The sequence below is a fragment of the Erythrolamprus reginae genome, chromosome 1 (assembly GCF_031021105.1).
Source record: "Erythrolamprus reginae isolate rEryReg1 chromosome 1, rEryReg1.hap1, whole genome shotgun sequence".
Lineage (NCBI taxonomy): Eukaryota > Metazoa > Chordata > Lepidosauria > Squamata > Dipsadidae > Erythrolamprus > Erythrolamprus reginae.
This window is the reverse complement of record NC_091950.1, coordinates 86,430,047-86,453,363: the sequence shown is the minus strand read 5'-3', so window position 1 is coordinate 86,453,363 and position 23,317 is coordinate 86,430,047. Positions and strand designations below refer to the sequence as shown.

The following is a 23,317-nucleotide window of genomic DNA, read 5'->3' as shown; positions in this document are numbered from 1 at the left end:
AAGTGAGACTTGGCTCCTCATCAGTGGTAGCAATCTGACCAGATGTACTTCATTTTTTCATAATTCAATATGCAGTGAAAGTCAGGTTTATATTGTATTCAGAGCTGCTTTTATCTGCAACTAAAAAAAGCATGTCTTTGGAAATTCAAGCAAACTAAATATATGGCCTATCAATGTTTTATCCCATCAAATCAAATGATTCCATGTTGTTTACATAGAAATTAGATCAACAGTCTGATTAAAAGAGCAACCCTGGCTATACAAAATTATTTATTTATTTATTTATTTGTTTGTTTGTCTGTCTGTCTGTCTGTCTGTCTGTCTGTCTGTCTGTCTGTCTGTCTGTCTGTCTATCTATCTATCTATCTATCTATCTATCTATCTATCTATCTATCTATTTGTATGCCGCCCCTCTCCGTGGACTCGGGGTGGCTAACAACAGTGATAAAAACAGCATGTAGAAATCCAATACTAAAACAGCTAAAAACCCTTGTTATAAAACCAATCATACATACAAACATACCATGCATAAATTGTACAAGCCTAGGAGGAAAGAAAATCTCAGTTCCTCCATGCCTGATGGCAGAGGTGGGTTTTGAGAAGCTTATGAAAGGCAAGGAGGGTGGGGGCTATTCTAATCTCTGGGGGGAGTTGGTTCCAGAGGGCCGGGGCCACCACAGAGAAGGCTCTTCCCCTGGGTCCCGCCAAACGACATTGTTTAGTTGACGGGACCCGGAGAAGGCCCACTATGTGGGACCTAACTGGTCGCTGGGATTCATGAGGATATAAATAAGAGATCACAGTAAAGAAGAAAAAAAGACAGAGCAAAAGAATTTAATATCACCATTTTCTATTCTATGTTGTTTTTCAGCAAATGAAAACATTTCCTTGCAACTTGCTTACTGTTCGTGTAATACGACTGAGGAATCTCCGCCGGGCTGATGCCCGTGAGTAATCTTTGCTTTACTACAGTTTTTATTAGGATGCATTAGCTACTGGTATTTAGACATTTGTAGATTAAAAACGGCTTCGGAATTTCATTCTTGATGAATTTATTGCATAAGGAATTGCATCTATGTCACGTTCCGGTAGCCTTTATGACAGTGATGGTGAAACTATGGCACAGGTGGCACAGGTGGCATGTGGAGCCATATCTGCTGGCACAAGAGCCCTTATCTTAGCTAAGCTCCAATGTGCATGTGTGTGCTGGCCAGCTGATTTTCGGCTCACCCGAAGGCTCTGGGAGGGCATTTTCAGCTTCCAGAGAGCCTCCAGGGGAATGGGGGAGGGCATTTTGCCTCTGAAGCCAAGGGAGGGTGAAAAATGGGCCTACCAGGGCCACCAGAGCTTGGGAAATGTGCTGTTTCCCCCCATTCCTCCTGGCCCCCACAGGGCCTCCGGGGGGAGGCCATTTTTGTCATCCCCAGGCACACGCACCTTCGGCACCAGAGGGAAAAAAGGTTTGCCATCATTGCTTTATGACTTAATGATTAGTGAATTCTGAAGTTGGGTGAAAGGAATTATTTGTAATCTGTATGGATAGTAAGACTGATCTTGAGGTGTCCTATGATTCTGTGATTGATAATAACCTAGAAAAGTCATGAAAATATGTGAGACAGAAAAAATATATAAGAAAGCCTATTGGTTCTTGAAATCACAAATAGATTGAGTATGCTGAGGCATAAGATATTTGAGCACTCACATCATTCAATTTCTTTTTCACGTGAAATTGATTGACAAGTTCATCTTTAATGCATGGATAATCTCTCTTTAGGAAACGCAGGAAATCAATTTCTTTGTTAATATAGCTTCCCTGAACTGGTCCCTCAGGTTTGTTTTGGAGTGCAGCTCTTATCTGCAGCTTTCAGAATATCAGCCATTTCTGCTTGGCTGTATAGTAATTACAGCTATTATGTACAGGGATATTGCTGATTGGTTGATCTCTCTGGCATAGAGGTAAGAAATCAGATAGCTTTCAGATATTTTGGCCTTCAACTTCTATCACCTCAGAATAGAATAGAATAGAATAGAATTCTTTACTGGCCAAGTGTGATTGGACACAAGGAATTTGTCATTGGTGCTTATGCTCTCAGTGTACATTAAAAAAAGACAATATACATTCATCAAGAATCAAGAGGTACAACACTTAATGATAGTCATAGGGTACAAATAAGCAATGAGGAAACAATCAATATCAATATAAATCATAAGGATACAAGTAACAAAGCTCACTTGGGAGGAGATGGGTGATAGAAACATGAGAGGGCTAATTGTAATGCAGCCTGAGTGAATAGTTTGACAGTGTTGAGGGAATTTTTTGTTTAGCAGAGTGATGGCATTCAGGAAAAAAAATTGTTCTAGTGTCTAGTTGTCTTGTTGTGCAGTGCTGTATGGCATAGTTTTGAGAGTAAGAGTTGAAACAATTTATGTTCAGGATGCGAGGGGTCACTAAATATTTTCAGTCATCTTTTTGACTTTTAAACAAAGCAGGTTAATGAGAAGGGCCTGAGAGCAATAAAGTTCAAATCTTTTAGAAGTACATGGTAAAAAGTAGTTTGCATTTCTGCTTTTGCAAGCAGAAATGAACAATGATATCCAAATATCAAGAAATTGGTGAAATGTATGTTTCAATGAATCTCCTAAGCAACCAGAAGTAAAAGTTACACCCAGCATTGTTTTGAATAGATATTTGGGTGTAAGTGTCATGTGTAATTTTTTTGCAATTCAAAGTTTTAAAAAACCCAGTGCAATTGGGAAACCCTTTCACTCAGTCTTTTTAACACCTCCTTTGTAAGGTGTTAACATCAGTGAAGGGCTGCAAAAAATTTTACTACCACACTGTGGTCATGGCTTGTTTTGTGGGTGTGGCTTGCCAGCCATGTGACCATGTAGGAGTGGCTTGACGATCATGTGACTGGTAGTGGCTTAAAGGTCATGTGATTGGCTTAAAGGTGGCCACCTCAAGAGTTTGGGTTAGGATTAGGGTGCCTGGCCTCAAAGTGATACAATTTCCCTATCTATTTACTATTATTGAACATCCAAAACATACTATTTAATTCTATGTATATATGCCATATGTGTACATACATATTATACACAGGCACACAAAAATATACATTATCTACTATATAAACTGTATGTGTATGTACACACTCGCACACGCGCACACAGCTCTTCTGAAATTATAAACATTCAACCTCATTTACTGCGATAGGAAAAACATACCCAAAGCCCAGAAGGGGAAAAAAAAAAGTCAAACTTTTTCAACTAGTTCTGCGTACCTGACCCTACCTGTTGGAGCCAGTCACTAATTAACATGTTTCCTATGAGCATTATGGATTTATTCTTGTTCTTGGAATGTTTTTGCCCTTTTCTTTGCAGAACTCTTCCAAGTCAGAAATCTTTTTTGATCTCTTTGCATTTCTGAAATCTTGCCCTAAATTTTTCAATAATATTTAAGCCCGGTGATGTGAAATTCATTCCAAAAGTTTAACTTTTTTCTCTCTAAATATTTGATTTTTGTGTTTGTCTTGATGAAATATCCAACTTCTTTTCTATTTCAGTTTCTTAACTGAGTGTGGGACATTGGATGTGTTTATATATTGAATCCATTTTTTCTTCTTCTTTCCCCTGGTGCAATATTTCCTTTGTCAATGACTGCTACATAGCCACTAAGCATAATAGAGCCACCCTATGCTAGATGTTTGTCAAGAGTTGTTTCTTTTTTCCAAATCCATCACTCTTTCTCCCACAATATGTTTAACCATTTATTTGGTCATTCCAAAGTACTTGTGGAAGTACTTTTCAAAATATTTTAAGGTTCTCAAGATTTTTTTTCCTCTGTACTTTAGATCAGAGCTTCCCAAACCCTTGGGCCCTGATCCACTACTGAGCTGTGGCTTATTTGCAACTGGGCTGCATGGGTGGAGGGCCAACATGTGCGCATACCTGTAGGCACCTCAGCTTTCACAAGTCGAGATACCTGTGCATGTCTCTATGTGCTGGCTGCCACGCACACAGCCCAGTTTACTTTCCACCTCTTCTGCCAGACCTCCAAGCCACAAAGGTTGGGAACCACTTCTTTAGATGATGACTTCTGTGATAAGGCTAGAGAAAGGATTTTATTTCTGACAACTATTCCATGGAGGCCACATTGTATAGGTAACATTGTACTTGTGGAAAACTATTCCATGGACAGCTAAAATTTTCAGCAGATGATTATTCATGATCTGTTGGTTCTGTTTTACAGCCCTAACAAGTATTCTTTCAAAGATTTGACTTAATCTTCCAAAACTTGTCGAGCTTAATCCTTTCATATAATTTTTGCTTCTTTGTTTCTGAACAATGTTAAGAAACTATGTTATTAACGGATGGAATTATTAATTAGAAATGCTAAACATTTTTAATAGCCTTCACCATTCTCTTGTAAGAGTGAATTCATTAATTTTCAAATTAATGCTGCACGAATCCCAGTGACCAGTTAGGTCCCACAGAGTTGGCCTTCTCCGGGTCCCGTCAACTAAACAATGTTGTTTGGCGGGGCCCAGGGGAAGAGCCTTCTCTGTGGCAGCCCTGGCCCTCTGGAACCAACTCCCCCAAGATATTAGAATTGCCCCCACCCTCCTTGCTTTTCGTAAGCTCCTTAAAACCCACCTCTGCCGTCAGGCATGGGGGAACTGAGATACTCTTTCCCCCTAGGCCTTTACAATTTATGCATGGTATGTTTGCTTGTATGTATGATTAGTTTTTCAATAAGGGTTTTTTAGTTGTTTTAGTATTGGATTTACATGCTGTTTTTTATTGTTGTTGTTAGCCGCCCCGAGTCTATGGAGAGGGGCGGCATACAAATCCAGTAAGTAAATAAATAAATTAAATAAATAAATAAATAAATAAATAAATAAATAAATAATTCTCAAATGATGAGTGAGCTCTTTTTTATATATATAAAACAGAGCAACTAGAGTTTGTTCTGATTTAAATTTGGGCTTTATTGACAACTTTTCAGGGTTTTTTTTAAAGAAGTAACACAATCAGCAGGAAAGATGTTCTAATCTATGAACCTGCCATATTCAGGCAGTATTTTTGTACTGTACATAACTAGTAAGAATGCATTGAAATTTGCAGAAAGATTTATAGCACATATAAGCTATGTCAGCTTCTCTTTTTAGGAATGTGCAGAAACATAGAATTTGACCAGGATGCTTAAACTTGTTCATGTAATTGCATATTTGCAGGATAAACAAATTTGTGTGGTATCATTCCTTTACTGCTCTAGGGCTTGCTCCTCCCTATACTCCTTGAGAGAAAAGAATTTCATTGTCACAAGGAGAATGTATATAAAATCACTCCCAGAAATTATCACTTGATTCATTTTAATGCATTTCCATTCTTTTAATACAATTCATTCTTCATATGATATCAGATGTGCTGAGTGTTGGACTATTGAATTGTACAAATACAGGTAGTCCCTGAGTTATGACCACAACTGAGTCCTAACTTCTGTTGTTAAGTGAGGCATTTGTTGCCTCATTTTACAACCTAGCTTGTCACAGTTGTTAAGTGAATCCCTGGAGTGGATAAGTTAGTAAACCAGTTATTAAGTGGCTTCCCCCTGGTTGCAAAAGATGATCACAAGACCTTGGGACACAACAATGGTCATAAATATTAACCAGTTGCCAAACATCTGAGTTTTGATCACATGATCATGAGGATGCTGTGAAGGTCGTAACTGTGAAGATTTTATTTATTTATTTATTTATTGGATTTTTATGCTGCCCCTCTCCGAGGAGGCGGGGGCGGCTTACAACATATAATAAAACAATGCATAACATTTTAGATCCGATTAATTAAATATGACATCTAAAAAACCCAAGCCATAAAAAACAGTCATTCCCATTCAATCAACTTTCTCTCAGCACATTGATCGGCCAGGGGGCAAGAATCTAATGGTCCCAACCCTGGTGGCACAAATGAGTCTTAAGACTCTTAAGGTCGTACGTCACATTTTTCAATGCCATTGTAACTTTGAATGGTTACTAAATGAATTGCTATAAGTTGAGGACTACCAGTTAGGTCCCACATAGTGGGCCTTCTCCGGGTCCCATCAACTAAACAATGTCGTTTGGCGGGACCAAGGGGAAGAACCTTCTCTGTGGTGGCCCCATCCCGCTGGAACCAACTCCCCCCCAGAGATTAGAATAGCCCCCACCCTCCTTGCCTTTCGTAAGCTCCTCAAAACCCACCTCTGCCATCAGGCATGGGGGAACTAAGATAATCTTTCCCCCTAGGCTTCTACAATTTGTATATGTTTGTATGTATGATTGGTTTTATAACAAGGATTTTTAGTATTGGATTGTTACATGCTGTTTTTATCACTGTTGTTAGCCGCCCCGAGTCCACGGAGAGGGGCGGCATACAAATCCAATCAATCAATCAATCAATAAAATCTGTAATTGTTGTTAAGCTTTTTTCCTTATTCCTATTATTGCTATTTTAAAAAAAAACCCTGTGACCCTTAATACATCCAAGTACACCAGTGATGGTGAACTTTTCTAGACTTCCATGGCCTGTTTGGCCATTTTTCACCATCTTCAGGTTCAGGGAAGCCTCTTGAAGCCTGGGGACAGCAAAAAAATGGCCCAACAGGACAACTGGAAGTTCATTTCCAAATGTCTGGTTGGCCTAACAGGCCATTTTTCTCAATCCCCAGGATTCGGGAGACTTTCCTGAAGCCTGGGGAGAAGTGAAAATGGCCGAAAAGAATGATGAAAATCAGCTGGCTAATGCATATATGTGCGCTGGAGCTGACATAGGGTAGCACCTAATGTGCCCTATGGCTCCTTGTCACACGTGCCATAGGTTCCCCATCACTGAAGTACACCTACCAATTACATTTCTCAAATACAATTCTGATGCTACCATGCATATATTACAGCTATTTCTCCTATTATTCATGCAATCTCCATCAATATGCATAAACATCTATGAGGGGGAGAGGGACATGTGATGAAACATGCATTGTGATGCCACAATGCAAATCCCATTCCTTTGTACTTAGAAACATAGAAACAAAGAAGTCTGACGGCAGAAAAAGACTTCACGGTCCATCTAGTCCAGAGGTCCCCAACCTTTTTTGCACCAGGGACCGGCTTTCAGCTAGACCAGTTTTCCATGGCCCGGTGGGGGGGGGGAGCTAGCTGTCAGCGGCGCCGTAAAAGGGGCGATCAAGAGAGGAATGGGTGAATGAATGGACGGAGGGTGGGAAGGAAGGAAGGAAAGAGAGAAGGTACAGGAACAGAAGAAGGGTGCAAAGAAGCAAAGAAAGGTGTGAAAGGGGAGAGTAAGAGAGGAAGGAGTGAAAGAAGGGAATGAGGGAGGAAAGAAGGGAGGAAGGAAAAGGAAAGCAAGAAATGGAGGGAGGAAAGGAAGGGAGGAAAGGAAGGAAGGAAGGAAGAAAGAAGGAAAGAGGGAAGGTACAGGAACAGAGGAAGGAAGCAAGGAAACTTATGAAAGGGGAGAGTAAGAGAGGAAGGACTGGAGGGAGGGAGGGAAGAAGGTAGGAAGGAGAAAGAAAAGAAATAGAGGAAGGAAAGGTAAAAGAGAGAAAGAAAAAGAGCAAGAAAGAAAGAAAGAGAAAGAAAGAAAGAAAGAAAGAAAGGCAACTTCAAAGAAAGGCTCACTGAGCATCTCTCACTCTCTCTCTCTTTCTATCCCTCTTTCTTTCTTTCTCTTCCTTTCTCTCTCTCCTCTTCCTTTATCTCCTCTTTCTCTCCCCCCTCTCTCCCCCTTTCCCTCTCTCTTTCTCTCTCCCTCTCTTGCTATCTCTCCCCCCTTTCCCTCTCTTTCTCCCTCTCTTTCTCTCTCTCCCCCCTCTCTCTTTCTCTCTCTCTCCCCCTCTTTCTCTCTCTTCTTCTCACTTTCTCTCTCTTGTTTTCTTTCTGTCTCTTTTGCTTTCTCTCTCTCTCACTCTTTCTCTCTTGTTTTGTTTCTCACGCTCTTTCTCTCTCTTGTTCTCTCTCTCTTGCTATCTCTTTCTCTCCCCCCCTTTCTCTCACTCTCTCTTTCTCACTTTCTCTCTATCTTGCTGTCTGTTGCTTTCACTCACTCTCGTTCTCTCTCCGTTCTTCTCAGCGGTGACGCGCGCACGCCCTGCCCGCCTCACATTTGCCGAGAGGACTTTCGCCCCGGGCTCTCAGCAAGGGGGTTTGCATGAGAGGCGGGGCCGGCGGAAGGTGATATTCAATGTCGGGGGCGCACGGGCGGTTTTGCGCGCGCTCCCTATCTCCCTGCTAGCCCACTCGGAATACGTATTCAAAATAAGAAAAGCCTTTGCCGGCGAAGGCTTTTCTTATTTTGAATACAGTATTCCGAGTGGGCTAGCAGGGAGATAGGGAGCGCGCGCAAAACCGCCCGTGTGCCCCCGACATTGAATATCACCTTCCGCCGGCCCCGCCTCTCATGCAGCCCCCTTGCTGAGAGCCCGGGGCGAAAGTCCTCTCGGCAAATGTGAGGCGGGCAGGGCGTGCGTTCCGGGTGCGGGAGGAGCTGCGGTGAAAGGCAGGAGGTGGCAGAGGAGCAGAGGGGGCAAATCGGGCGGGTGGTGGGCAGCGCGGAAAGGCCGAGGGGGCCCTGGCGCCGCGGACCGGCTGAAAACCCCCAACGGCCCGGTGCCGGTCCGCGGACCGGCGGTTGGAGACCCCTGATCTAGTCTGCCCTTATACTATTTTCTGTATTTTATCTTAGGATGGATATATGTTTATCCCAGGCATGTTTAAATTCAGTTACTGTGGATTTATCTACCACGTCTGCTGGAAGTTTGTTCCAAGCATCTACTACTCTTTCAATAAAATAATATTTTCTCATGTTGCTTCAGATTGTGACCCCTTGTTCTTGTGTTCACTTTCCTATTAAAAACATTTCCCTCCTGGACCTTATTTAACCCTTTAATATATTTAAATGTTTCGATCATGTCCCCCCTTTTCCTTCTGTCCTCCAGACTATACAGATTGAGTTCATTAAGTCTTTCCTGATATGTTTTATGCTTAAGACCTTCCACCATTCTTGTAGCCCATCTTTGGACCCGTTCAATTTTGTCAATATCTTTTAGTAGGTGAGGTCTCCAGAACTGAACACAGTATTCCAAATGTGGTCTCACCAGCACTCTATATAGCGGGATCATAATCTCCCTCTTCCTGCTTGTTATACCTCTAGCTATGCAGCCAAGCATCCTACTTGCTTTCCCTACCACCTGACTGCACTGTTCACCCATTTTGAGACTGTCAGAAATCACTACCCATAAATCCTTTTCTTCTGAAGTTTTTGCTAACACAGAACTGCCAATACAATTCTCAGATTGAGGATTCTTTTTCCCCAAGTGCATTATTTTACATTTGGAAACATTAAACTGCAGTTTCCATTGCTTTGACCATTTATCTAGTAAAGCTAAATCATTTACCATATTACAGACGCCTCCAGGAATATCAACCCTATTGCACACTTTAGAGTCATTGGCAAATGGGCAAACCTTCCCTACCAAACCTTCCCCTATGTCACTCACAAACATATTACTTACGTTGTGATGTCCCAGTACAAGCAAAAAAAGGTAGAATTTGCACTGTGATATCGCAATGCATGTTTCACCATATTGACTTCTTTGTGATTAGGAGTGGATGCATCATACAAGTAGACAGGAATGGACAGGATAGGATCTTATAACCGCTATAGTTTTCAGAAAACTGCAAACATATTGTATGCAATCTGCATTTTTTTAAAAAAAAATTTAAAATTGACAGTTTCTACTTCATTAGTAGTGATGGAAACTCCTAAAGCAGGTTATTTAAAAATAGGTGTGTAAAATATTGGACACTTCCCTTTAACATAATGGGGTTGATAAAAGATAATAATAGCTGTTGTGTACATCTGTCGCTGATAGGACAAAACATGTGATACAAGAGTTGCAGAACGTGTTGATTTATTAGCATACTTTATGTTTTAAGATGTCTCAAGATAAATGCTTTGTGCTTATTACTTAAGAGCTTAGGGTGGACTCAGTGATATAATGATAGACTCTTGTATGACAGAGCTTCAGACATTTTTGTGATTTATGCTGCCTTAAATAAGATTGGCAGCTGGCTTCGAAACTGGCAACATTATCTTTTTTTCCTCTTATACAGTAAGCCACTCCGATTGTTATGTGACCCTTTGCCTACCGACTGCCACAACTGAGAAGCTGAAGACTAAAACTGTAAATAATTGCAAGAACCCAGTTTGGAATGAAACCTTTTATTATAGAATTCAAAGACAAGTCAAGGTGAAAACCTTTTATCTCTTTTAGCTGTTGTTGAACGGCTTCTAAAATATATACCACTTTATCAATATTGGTATGTGTTGTTTGATATCATGAGATTTGCAGGTTTGGGGGTAGAGTTCTGTTTGCTTTTCACCATCATGCTTATTTGTCCTATTTTGAAAAAACAAACAAAACCAGGAACTGACAGCATATATGATAGCTTCTGCTACCTATATTCTGAATTGGAATTTATACACACTTCTTAACTTGTGTCTAGCAGTGTTCCCTCTAATTTTTTTTTTTGGGGGGGGGGGGCGGAAAAGTATAGTGTCTGAGTGGCAGTCCCTTCGGGACTGGGTGGCACAGAAATAATAAACAAACAAACAAACAAACAAATAAATAAAAAACCCACCCTGTTTTGCCTCAGAGAATTTCAAAATAAAATACTGTACTGTGTGTCTATAACAGTGAGCTCATAATAGGGCAACTCTATCAATATCAAAATGCCACTTAAATAGTTGAGCTAGTTTCAAACTAGATTTTGATTTTCTTTCCCTCTTCCTTACTCCCATTCTTTTTCTTTCTCTTTTCCTTCCTCTCTTTTTTCTATCTGTTTCTCTCTCTTCCTCTCTTCCTCTCTCTCTCCTTCCCTCTCACTCTTTCCCTCTCGGCTTCTGGGCAGGTTTGGAAAACTCTGAGTTGATGATGATTTTTAAGTGAGCGATTGCTCACTGCTCAGCTTAGAGGGAACTATGGTGTCTAGTATTGGTACAATATGTCTCAGTTTAACTTCTCAACCAACTTAGGAAAACTAAAGTATCGGTACTATATTTCAAGAGTTAAGCAAGCAATTGTAAATTGAAAAGTTGCTTGTAACTAATGGAACACCTATCTGCTTAATTAAAATAACATTTCTTTTTTCAATTCTTAAGAAACTAGCAGCTGTTTAATGTTGCATTAACTTTAATCAATCAACTCCTTAAAGCAACCACAACTTTGGATCATGTTCATGTAGACGCCTGAAGAAAGATTGGCAGGATTTCATGAGTGGTAGAGACACATTTCTCACATGATCCTATGAATTCTGAAAAACCTCTTCCAATTCATGTTTAAATCATGCATAACCCTACTTGCTAATAAATTTTGAAAGTCATTGAAGTGTGCAAGGTTTCATGTCAAAATCATGCAACAACTTTCAACTTCTACACCTGAACATAATTTTAAATATACCAACAGCACTTCAAGGAAGAGAATAAATAAAATCTGAAGCAAATTGTATATACCGTATTTTTCGCTCTATAAGACGCACCTGCTGATAAGACGCACCTAGATTTTAGAGGAGGAAAATAGAAAAAAAATATTTTGAGCCAAAAAGGGGAGAGGAAGAGAGGAAGGAGTGAAAGAAGGGAGTGAGGGAGGAAAGAAGGGAGGAAGGAAAAGGAAAGCAAGAAATGGAGGGAGGAAAGGAAGGAAGGAAGGAAAGAAAGAAAGAAAGAAAGAAAGGGGGAAGGAACAGGAACAGAGGAAGGAAGCAAGGAAACTTATGAAAGGGGAGAGTAAGAGAGGAAGGACTGAAGGGAGGGAGGGAGGGAAGAAGGTAGGAAGGAGAAAGAAAAGAAGAAATAGAGGAAGGGAAGGTAAAAGAGAGAAAGAAAAAGAGCAAGAAAGAAAGCAAGAAAGAGAGAAAGAAAATGAAAGAGAAATAAAAATAGAGAGGGGGAATGAAAGAAATGGAAGGAGGGAAGGAAGGAGAGAAAGCAAGAGAAAGAAAGAAAGAAAGAGAAAGAAAAAAGAATGAAAGAGCAAGAGAGCAAGAGAGAAAAAGAAAGAAAGAAAGAAAGAAAGGCAACTTCAAAGAAAGGCTCACTGAGCATCTCTCTCTCTCTTTCTATCCCTCTTTCTTTCTTTCTCTTCCTTTCTCTCTCTCCTCTTCCTTTATCTCCTCTCTCTCTCTCCCTCCCTCTCTTTCTCTCCCCCTTTCCCTCTCTCCATCTCTTGCTATCTCTCCCCCCTCTCCCTCTCTCTTTCTCTCCCCTTTCCCTCTCTCTTTCTCTCTCTCCCCCTCTTGCTAGCTCTCCCCCCTCTCGCTCTCTCTTTCTCTCCCCCCCTTTCCCTCTCTCTTTCTCTCTCTCCCTCTCTTGCTATCTCCCCCCCTCTCCCTCTCTCTTTCTCTCCCCCCTTTCCCTCTCTCTCTCTCTCCCTCTCTTGCTAGCTCTCCCCCCTCTCCCACTCTCTTTCCCCCTCTCCCTCTCTTTCTCTCTCTCCCCCTCTCTTTCTCTCTCTCCCCCCTTTCTCTCACTCTCTCTTTCTCACTATCTTGCTGTCTGTTGCTCTCACTCACTCTCGTTCTCTCTCCATTCTTCTCAGCGGTGACGCGCGCACGCCCTGCCCGCCTCACCTTTGCCGAGAGCTCTCAGCAAGGGGGTTGTAGGAGAGGCGGGGCCGGCGGCAAAGGTGATATTCAATGTCGGTGGCGCACGGACGGTTGCACGCGCTCCCTATCTCCCTGCTAGCCCACTCGGAATATTCAAAATAAGAAAAACCTTAACCGGCAAAGGTTTTTCTTATTTTGAATATTCTGAGTGGGCTAGCAGGGAGATAGGGAGCGCGTGCAACCGCCCGTGCGCCCCCGACATTGAATATCACCTTTGCCGCTGGCCCCGCCTCTCCTACAACCCCCTTGCTGAGAGCTCTCGGCACAGGTGAGGCGGGCAGGGCATTGAATATCGCCTTCGCCGGCCTCCGCTGAGAAAAGCCTTTGTCGGCATTTCCTCTCGGCGCAGCGGCAGGCGGAGAGAGGGAAGGGGGGGCAGCGGCGTCCCTCCTGGCCTTGGCGGGCCGCCCGACCCTCACCACCTCCTGCAAACGCGGCGGGCGGCAGGTGGAGAGCAAGGAGCCGGTTCCGGCGGGCAGGGCTTGGCTGGCTGGCTGGCAGGGGGAGCGCCGCTGGTGGTGAGGAGGGAGACCCTCCTCCGGGAGGGAGGGGGCCAGGCAGCAGCTAGCCAGCCAGCCGGCGGGATGGCGCTTCCGACTTCGCAGCCTCCCCCCCCCCCCCTGCCTGCATCTTCGCTCCATAAGACGAGGCTGATTTTTCATCCTACTTTGGGAGGAAAAAAACTGTGTCTTATGGAGCGAAAAATACGGTATGTTTGATGGTGTGAGTTTTCATCAATAAAATCTCTATTCTCCTGATCTATTTGATGACATAGATTCTTACTTATGAAAGATTTATTTTATTTATTTATCTATTGGATTTGTATGCCGCCCCTCTCCGCAGACTCGGGGCGGCTAACAACAGTAATAAAACCGTATATAATAATAATCCAATATTAAAAACAGTTAAAAACCCATTATTATAAAAACCAAACATACATACAGACATACCATGCATAAAATTGTAAAGGCCCAGGGGGAAAGAATATCTCAGTTCCCCCATGCCTGGTGGCAGAGGTGGGTTTTAAACAGTTTACGAAAGGCAAGGAGGGTGGGTGCAATTCTAATCTCTGGGGGGAGTTGGTTCCAGAGGGCCGGGGCTGCCACAGAGAAGGCTCTTCCCCTGGGTCCCGCCAAGCGGCATTGTTTAGTTGACGGGACCCGAAGAAGACCCACTCTGTGGGACCTAACTGGTCGCTGGGATTCGTGCAGCAGAAGGCGGCCCCTGAGATAATCTGGTCCGATGATTTCAAAAGAAATGTGTTTCAGTTTGTATTCCAGAATAATAATAGAGTTGGGTAGGTATATATTTAATAAATACCAAGGACTATTCTTTGTGCTTGCTATTATAAACAAAGGCTTACAAAATATTATGTGCTGTGGACTAAATATCAAAGGAGGAGGACATTCCATCTTTCTTACAGATAATGGAGATAGGTCCTCTCCAGAAGTGACCCAGCTGTTTTTAGAAGTAAATCTTCCAAAGCTGGGAGACTACTTAGATAATTCATTTTATATACTGCACTATAAGAAAGATATCAGATAAACCCGGAACAGATTTGGAAAAGATAACTAGGATAATCAGGGGATTGAAATCTGAGTCATGTAAGGAGAGACTGCTGGAACTAAGCATGTTTACTCTTGGGAAGATTGAGAGCTCATCCGCATATCCCACAAATATGGTATTAAGATGCCATTTAGAGGACATACCCACATTTTGTTGCCTCCAGCCTCATCCCTAGTCCGCCATGGAGATATCTCAAAATGCCAATAAAAGAGAATGTAGGGTTGAAATGTGGAATCTTTGGTGCTCTCTGAGTTATTTCCTTGCAGATGTTTGTCCTACCAGAGTTGGAGGGGATCCCAATAACACAGGGAAAGCTATTGTGGCTGATATTTGTATACTTTATTATAAAATGGCAATAAAGCAGAAATTTCAAGCATATATGATCAGTGCTGAGAGAAACACAGAATCGGTATTTTAGCCACATATGTCCTAATGTCTGTTTTATAGATACAGAAAATGCCTGCAATATAATATATTGGTTGCCGATCAGTTTCCGGTCACAATTCAAAGTGTTGGTTATGACCTAAAAAGCCCTTCATGGCACCGGACCAGATTATCTCCGGGACCACCTTCTGCCGCACGAATCCCAGTGACCGGCTAGGTCCTACAGAGTGGGCCTTCTTCGAGTCCCGTCAACTAAACAATGTCGTTTGGCGGGACCCATTGGAAGAGCCTTCTCTGTGGCGGCCCCGGCCCTCTGGAACCAGCTCCCCCCAGAGATTAGAATTGCCCCCACCCTCCTCACCTTTCATAAGCTCCTTAAAACCCACCTCTGCCGTCAGGCATGGGGGAACTGAGATATTCCTTCCCCCTAGGCCTTACAATTTATGCATGGTATGATTGCGTGTATGTTTGGCTTTATAATAAAGGTTTTTTTTAGTTGTTTTAATATTGGATTGTTACATGTTGTTTTTATCATTGTTGTTAGCCGCCCCGAGTCTACAGAGAGGGGCGGCATACAAATCCAATAAATAATAATAATAATAATATTTCTTATTCTTCACAGAATGTGCTAGAGTTCTTTGTGTATGACTCCGATGCTGTTACTGAAGATGATCACCTTTTCACGATCAGTTTCGATGTAGCTCGTCTTCCTGATAATGAGAAAGTTCTTATGAATTTTAAATGTGATCCAGAGGTGAGAAATGTGATACTGTAAGAGTGAGTATACTGTATGTTAACCTATAAACATTTTTTGATCCACCACACTGAATAGAGTCCACTTAGTCATCAACAAATTGATAAGGTTTTTTTCTTGGCTGCCAGCCTTGTTACCTATGAATGTAACTACAAAATTTGGCTATTGGGATATCATAACTTTTCTGAATTTTTTTTTTTTAAAAAAGAGCTCTTTCCCCATAACTGATTTATCAGTTATACCTGCAAAAATGGTGCTAATAAATGATAACTCGTTGATAGTTGGTTGGCATATAAATTTAATAGATTATTAGTATAATGATTCATGCATCTTATGAAAAAGAACCTCAGAATTTGGCTAAAATTGAATACCAGAAAAAGTGAGGGCAAGTAACCTGCATTTCTGTTTTGATTTTTTATTTTGATTTGTAGATTTTATATAGATTTTATATTAAAATTTTCATTTGTCACATATTTCACATTAATACTGTCTGGTTTTTTTTTTAAAAAAGTGTTGACTTTTTGATAGAGTTCACTTTTGTCTACTCTTTGTACTGCAGCCTTATTTTAATTTTAAAGAGCATTTTTGTTGTATTTTTTTGATGACATTTTTGATGTTAGGTGACCATTTGAGCTCTTGAGATATGATAGAACCTAAAAATCTGAAAGTCTCTACTGTTGATACTGTGTTGTCTAGTATTATAAGAGGCGGTAGAATGGGAAGGTTTCTCCTAAAGTCTATCACCATTTCTATGGTTTTGAGTGTGTTCAGTTCTATATTGTTCCGGTCACACCAAGAGGCTAGTTGTTCAACCTCCCATCTGTATGCGGTTCCATCGTTGTCTCAAATGAGACCAATCACTGTTTTATCATCTGCAAACATCAGTAGTTTAACAGATGAATCTTTTGAGATGCAGTCATTGGTATATATAGAGAGAAGAGAACTGGTGAGGGTACACAGCCTTGGGGGGGGGACAGCTGTGCTAATTGTACAGGTACCTGAAGTGATTTTGCCTAGCTTCACCTGCTGCTTCCTGTTTGTTAGGAAGCTTGTGATCCACTTATAGGTGTGTTCACTTACTGGTAGCTGATTTAGTTTAGTTAGAAGAATGTATGATGGTGTTGAATGCCGAACTAAAGTCTACAAAGAGGATCCTAGCATAGGTCTTTGGAGATTCAAGGTACTGTAGGATGTAGTGCAGAGCCATATTAACAGCATCATCTGTCGATCTATTTGCTCAGTACGCAAATTGCAGGGGGGTCTAACAATGGACCAATGATGGTTTTCCAGTGGGACATCACTAGCCTTTCAAAGGTTTTCATAACTAGATGCTAGCGCAACTGGTCTGTAGTCATTCAGTTCTTTGATGGAGGGCTTCTTCGGCACTGGGATGATAGCAGGAAGGAACATGACATATCTCTAGTGATTTTTTGAAGATTTGGGTGACGATGGAAATCATGTTTCTTGCCAATGTGTAAGAAAAATTGTAATCTGGAGAGCACAATACATTAATAAATTAAAGCTTCCATATATTTTCTTATTATTGATGAAAAATATAGGTGTATCAGATAGAAAAGTGAATTGTTTGCATGCATACATCAGTTTTCAATGTCATTGACCTTTTTTTAAAATCTGAGATGAAGTTGTATGCATGTGCTTAAACTGATGCTAAAGGGAAGATTCTACACCCATTCAAATTTACTATTTTCTTTCTGGCAGACACAAGAAGAGCTGGAAGTTGAATTTATAGTGGAGCCTGCGTAAGCATTTTCCATTGTTTATTTTCTGTATTATTATGGCATACTACATAATTATTTCAAATCAATTGAAAAAATAGAGACCATCAGTAGATACTGTATAAGAATTTCAATTTTCACTAGAAAAAAATAGGTAGGTCTGGTGGAAACTGTTTTTCATTAAATATTAATAAAACGCAACCAGGGATATAGTCCTGCTTATATATTGTTTTTTACTAAACAATAAAGAAACAACAATGTATAGCTTCTTTCTTTAAATCTATCTCACACTGTTCTAGTAACATAGAAAAGCAGAACAATATAAACCTAGTGGTAGAAAAACTCACTCAATAAACATCAACATCCAAACAATTGTTTTAATAAAACCAGCTCTCAAATGAACTCAATAGCAAGAGCCATTGGGTTACATAAGAGTTATAGAATGTTGGTCAAAGACAGTGATTATTTGTATATTTAAATACAACCCCACCACCACCACTATACACACATGGAGAGATAATTGCTTTATAAGTGATAAGGAATAAGATAACTACAAATAAAGAGACAGGCATACTTCATTGTGTAAAAATAGATATATTCCTTGAAAGACAATGTAGCAGCTTTAATAGATGACTTACAACAAGATTCTAGTTGTTATTCTAACAATCCCTGTACGATACTATAGAAAGAGGAAACAAACAGTACTTATCCTTCAATTCATCTCTGTTTAAGGTATGGAAATTATAATTAGCTAGAAACTATCAACAAGAAATTTCATTTGTAAAGGTGTTACATAACTTCCTATGCAAAGTCCTGTATAAATACAATATTGATATAAGGAAGCGTATGAGTTATGGGTACATAATTACATTGGCCTGAGTTCAAATTCAAATAAGGCTACACCAAATATCATAACTGTGGTTCAGAAGAAGTTCTATTACAAGCAGTCTTTACATTGTTTTTTATATTACTAGATGGAACAACAATAAGCCATCACAACAACTCATTAACAATTTGGAGCAACTATAGAAAATTTTTAAATATCAGTGTATGGATCGTATTTTAAACATGATATGTTTCTTTTTGGATGAGGAAGAAACAATGATTTGAAAGAATATTGGAATTATATATTTCTTTACATTTGTTTTCTAGGTGTGGACCTCCGGAAACAATAATTACAAATGGAGTTCTGGTGGTAAATTTAGAATTTTATTTTTCATACACACTGATTGCAGCTTATCACAGTTAATAATACCACTGTGATCTAGTTCACCTAATGTGAGTTACAAGTATCAATTCACATTTTTGCTGGGAGTATTCTGTTACTTGATTCTGAAACAATGCACTTTAATTAATGATGGTTGGATTTCAAGATATATTTGCCATATAATTTAATCCCTGTTTAAGAATAACATAAGAACTGGATTTTTCTTATAAGGATTGTAAAACACAAATTATATTCATCTAAAACAGTGGTTCTCAACCTGGGGGGTCGGGACCCCTTTGGAGATCGAATGACCATTTCACGGGGTCGCCTGAGACCCTGGGAAAAGACAATTTTCCCTGGCATTAGGAACTAAAGCTTCTATTCTGGCATCTTGGAACATATTTTTACAATCCGACCAATCAGGTGTTTACAGTGGGGGCATCTCTCTGACTTTCCTGCCAATCAGCTCAAAGCTCTGTTGGGACAATTGGCGCTAGGCTTATGGTTGGAGGTCAACACAACACGAGGAACTGTATTAAGGGGTCACGGCCTTAGAAAGATTGAGAACCACTGATCTAAAAGGAAAACCACCTCTAAATTGAAATATACAGGTTTAAGACAGCTCTCCCATTTTCTCTGATTTTCCCAAAGATTTCCAGAGTCAAAGATGGCTTGTGCTCTTCCTTTATCATTGGGAGAAAAGTGTCCTGGAATTAGAAACCAGCCATTAATTGTCTCTGTGTGATACCCATCTTTGTATGTTTTAAAAGACATTAGAAGAACTAAAATAGCAGATAGAAAAAACACTGCCAGGTCCAGAGACATGTTTTCTGTAGATCTCTTAAAACATATAAACTTTAACTTGTCTGAAGACTCAGTCAAATAATCTTCCTTTATTTCTCGAATTTGTTTTTTGGCAGTTTTTTGCCCATCAGAGAACTAAATTTTAATTATTCCACTGGAGTTCCCATATCATCAACATAACAGTTTTCTGGTTTTACTTTTATGCTTTTCAGGGAATAGGGGGGGAGGTTATGGGGGGGGGGGTTGTTTCTTTTGTTTATATTCCACTCTGGGAACTTTCTTTTATCTTTTAGTTTTGATCATATATTTTTCCATCAAAACCCTTTTTTTCCCTTGTCCCTATTTTAGGTGAGATCCTGGGTTATGATCAGTGATGGGTGGCACCTGGTTCAGCCCAATTCTGTGAACCAGTAGTGCTGGTGACGGGAGGATCCACCCACCCGCCCGAGATGCTTCTGCGCATGCACAGAAGCATCGCGCGGGAACACAAACTGGTAGCAACAGGTTTTAGAATACACTACTGGTTATGATGTGGGAGTTGATGGTTCTGGTAAATGATATACTCATATGAAACTATTGGCAATCAATAGAAGCATTTGTTTTAATGCAAAGCATTTGACTCATGACAGCAGCTGCTTGTTGCTAATGGCCTACCTACCTGTTCTGTTAAGCTCTCTGGTAGAATCCTCCCGAAAATTCACAGATACAAATTTCAGACGCACACATGTTTGAAAATTCAAAACAATGTTCTTTATACCAAAAATTCAAATAAACTAAGCACTCTTTTTGTAAAGCAGAGAGCACTCGTCTCCAAACAAACTGGTAATTTGTACAAGTCCCTTATCAGTTCTGTGATACTTAGCTTGCAGCTGTGAGGCAATTCTTCTTTCACAAAGTGAAACACACTTGGCTCTGGTTTAGTTTCAAAGCGGGGAAAAATCAGCACACAAAGGTCAAAGTCAGCAAAGCAGGCATGAAACACAACGATCAGATAATCCTCCACAATGGCCAAACCCACAGGCTGCTATTTATAGCAGCCTCACTAATTACTACAGCCCCACCCAACCACAGGTGGCCTCATTTTCTTTGATAATAATCTCTCAGTTGTTGCTGCCTATGCATCGCTCTCCGCATGTGTGGCTGTATCATTAACTCTTGTTCCGAATCCAAGGAGGAGCTAGATAATTGATCTCCTTCTGAGCTGTCTGCCACACTCTCCTCCTCCCTGTCACTCATGTCTTCTTGGTCAGAGGAGCCTTCACCAGCAGATTCCACCGGGAGCAAAACAGGCCTACAGCATGTGGATGTCTCCCCCACATCCACAGTCCTTGGGGCAGGAGCTGGGCCAGAACTAACCACAACAACTATAGTGGTACTATTCAAAGTTATGTTACAAAACAGTTTTGAATCTACATGTCATCATTCATGCTGCTTTTGTTTATTACTTCTTTTTATTACAGTGTCGTGAAATTTGTACTCTGGAAGCTGAAGTGGATCAAAGCAAGCGACATAAATCACGTGAGTTTGCATAAAATCATTTCATAGTCATAACTAAAATGTTTTCATTACTATGCTAAACAACAGAGCAAAAAAAATTCAAACAAAGAAGTCAGGAAACTGTTGATGATTCAACAGTTCTCTTCATATAACTCCAGCGATCTCATTATTACTTGGCATATTGGTTTATGGTTATTAGCAAATCAGGTCAATGTATTATTTCTTTAGAAATGGAGTTACTAAAAGTGATCAAGAATAATTTTAATAAGGTCATTAAAATTATGAGATTTAAATTTTCCCATTTTAAACAACCAGGGGATACCATAAAACTGATTCTCCATGACTAAAGTGAGGGAATTTAGGTGGTCAAGGTTTTGTCAGTGAAGTGGAAGAGGGGCGGGAACGTAGCTTATTGGTTTATCCTTATTTTCTGTACTTTTTCCCTTATACTATTCCCCCAACACTGACTACACAAACTTCTTGAATTCTGGCTGTTCACACTGAAGAAAATTATTCATCATTAGAGTATTTACTTTCTTTCTAAAAACCACAAAAGAATTCAGATAGCAACATTTTAGTATTGCAATTCTAAAACAACACTAAATTATAAAAACACATGATATTCAAGGTAGCTAGAATATCTACATATACATTTTGTTTTACATTCATGATTATTTATTTATTTATTTATTTATTTATTTATTTATTATTTAGATTTGTATGCCGCCCCTCTCCGCATTAATGATTATTGTCCACAAGTTTCCTTTAAAGTCATTCAATTATCCGATTTACTTAAAATGTACTTTATTTGAGAATATGGATAAGACATTTTTACAAAGGTTTCCCCCACCACTTTGTTGCAAATATGGGTTAATGTGAACATTGTAATGTTCAAAACATGGTCCAAGATCCATTGATGAAGCCATCTCACTTGGTGCACTTCTTTATCACGGCACCTACTGCGATAGAAACTGTTGGCCTTCGGAAGTCCATAAAAACCTAGTTCCTCCCTGATCTCCCACAATTTGGGGCCAGAATATTAACAGAACTCTGGAATGAAAATCTCTGTGTGATATGTTAGCAATGTGTTTTCTGAAAGGGCCTTGACTTAGCCTTTTCTTTCACTGATTTATAAATTTGTATGATGGTTTTGAGAAAGAGTGGGCTTGATATAGGGGCTAACACACCAGATTTAAAGCCAAAACATCACACGTCTTAGTACTTCCTTAAGGCCAAAACTAGCTTAGTGACCTTGAGCTAGTCACTCTTGGTCCTAGAAAGAAAAGAAGGGCAAACCACCCAAATTTTGTGAAGAAAATTGCAAGGACCAGTCCAGGAAATCAAAGAGAGAGAGGGAGAAGGGGAAGAGGGAGAAGACTTGATCAAAGTGTATAAAACCATGCATGGGACAGAAAAAGTGGATAGAGAAAAAATCCTTTCTCTATCACACAATACTAGGACGAGGGGGCACTCCCTAAAGCTCATAGGTAAGAAAGCGAGGACACATAAAGGGAAATATGTCTTCACCCAGAGGGTCATTGGTTTATGGAATTCACTTCCAGAAGAGGTCGTGACAGCTGTCAACCTTGATAGCTCCAAGGCAGGATTAGACAGATTCATGGATGCCAAGTGTATCGGTGGTTATTGAAATGTTTGTCCAAGTGCTGCTTCTATGTTGTTTGAGGCAGGCAGGATTCCCTTGAGTACCATTTGTTGGGGGTCAAGGGAAAGGGAGGGTCTTCCCTTCTCTTTCTGCTCAAGATCCCCAAGAACAATTGGTGGGACACTGTGTGAAACAGAATGCTGGACTCGATGGGATTTGGCTCTTCTTATGTTCTTAAGGGGAAGGAGAGGGAGAGGGGGAATTGGAGAGAGAGGAGGGAGCAGTAGCGAGTTGCTACCGGTATGGTTGAGGACAGCACACCACAGCTTCTATTCTCTTGCGTGCATGTGCGTGCGTCCCAGCATGGTTTTGCTTCTGCGCATACACAGGAAGCAAAATCTCATGAGGGGATGCACAAATGCATGAGATTTAAGTGGTTTTTTGCTTCTGTGTCCCCTCGTGAGATTTTGCTTCCTGCACATGCGCAGAAGCAAAAACATGCTGGAATGCACATGCGCGCATGCATTAAAAACAAAGTTGCGTGCACAATAATGGGAGTCCTCCCCTAAGGAGGGGGAGGGAAGGAAGGAATTTCAATGTTAATTCTGGTTGCCACCCAGATCACAGCTGGTGAATGGATGACTATAGAACTTTCCTTAAAAGTTTTTTCAAGAGGATCTTGATATATGAAATAATTTAGTTTTAACTATTAATTATTAACAATGTAGTTTATTTCCATTTTTTTCCATTTAATAATTTATATTATTCACATTGAAATGTTACATTGTAATGTTTTGCTTCTTAGGAAAACCTCTGCTTATAACGATGTTTTCCCCATATTCTTTTCCCTTTGTTTTTAGGGAAAGACCTTTCTCTTTCTATAAAAGGATCCCACGAAGGCACACAAACTTTTAAGTTGGGTTCAGATGCAGTTGTCACACCTCCGTGTCCCAATACGTTCCATTATATCAAGTACAAGGATCCATCCCTGGATGTTAAACTACCAAAGTCAAAACCCCATTATAACCCTGTATGTCAGTCTAA

At 40.4% G+C, this 23,317-nt stretch overlaps 1 protein-coding gene across 1 annotated transcript in view; it reads left to right on the top strand.

Moving 5' to 3' along the window:
• The window catches only part of LOC139170396 (cytosolic phospholipase A2 epsilon-like), a 55,489-nt gene that overhangs the window by 6,000 nt on the left and 26,172 nt on the right, over positions 1-23,317 (top strand). The window contains exons 3-9 of the mRNA XM_070757581.1: positions 872-947; positions 10,173-10,309; positions 15,295-15,426; positions 17,146-17,186; positions 18,315-18,357; positions 20,634-20,691; positions 23,134-23,303. Coding sequence (XP_070613682.1) covers positions 872-947; positions 10,173-10,309; positions 15,295-15,426; positions 17,146-17,186; positions 18,315-18,357; positions 20,634-20,691; positions 23,134-23,303 — 657 coding nt within the window. The remainder of the gene's footprint in view (positions 1-871; positions 948-10,172; positions 10,310-15,294; positions 15,427-17,145; positions 17,187-18,314; positions 18,358-20,633; positions 20,692-23,133; positions 23,304-23,317) is intronic.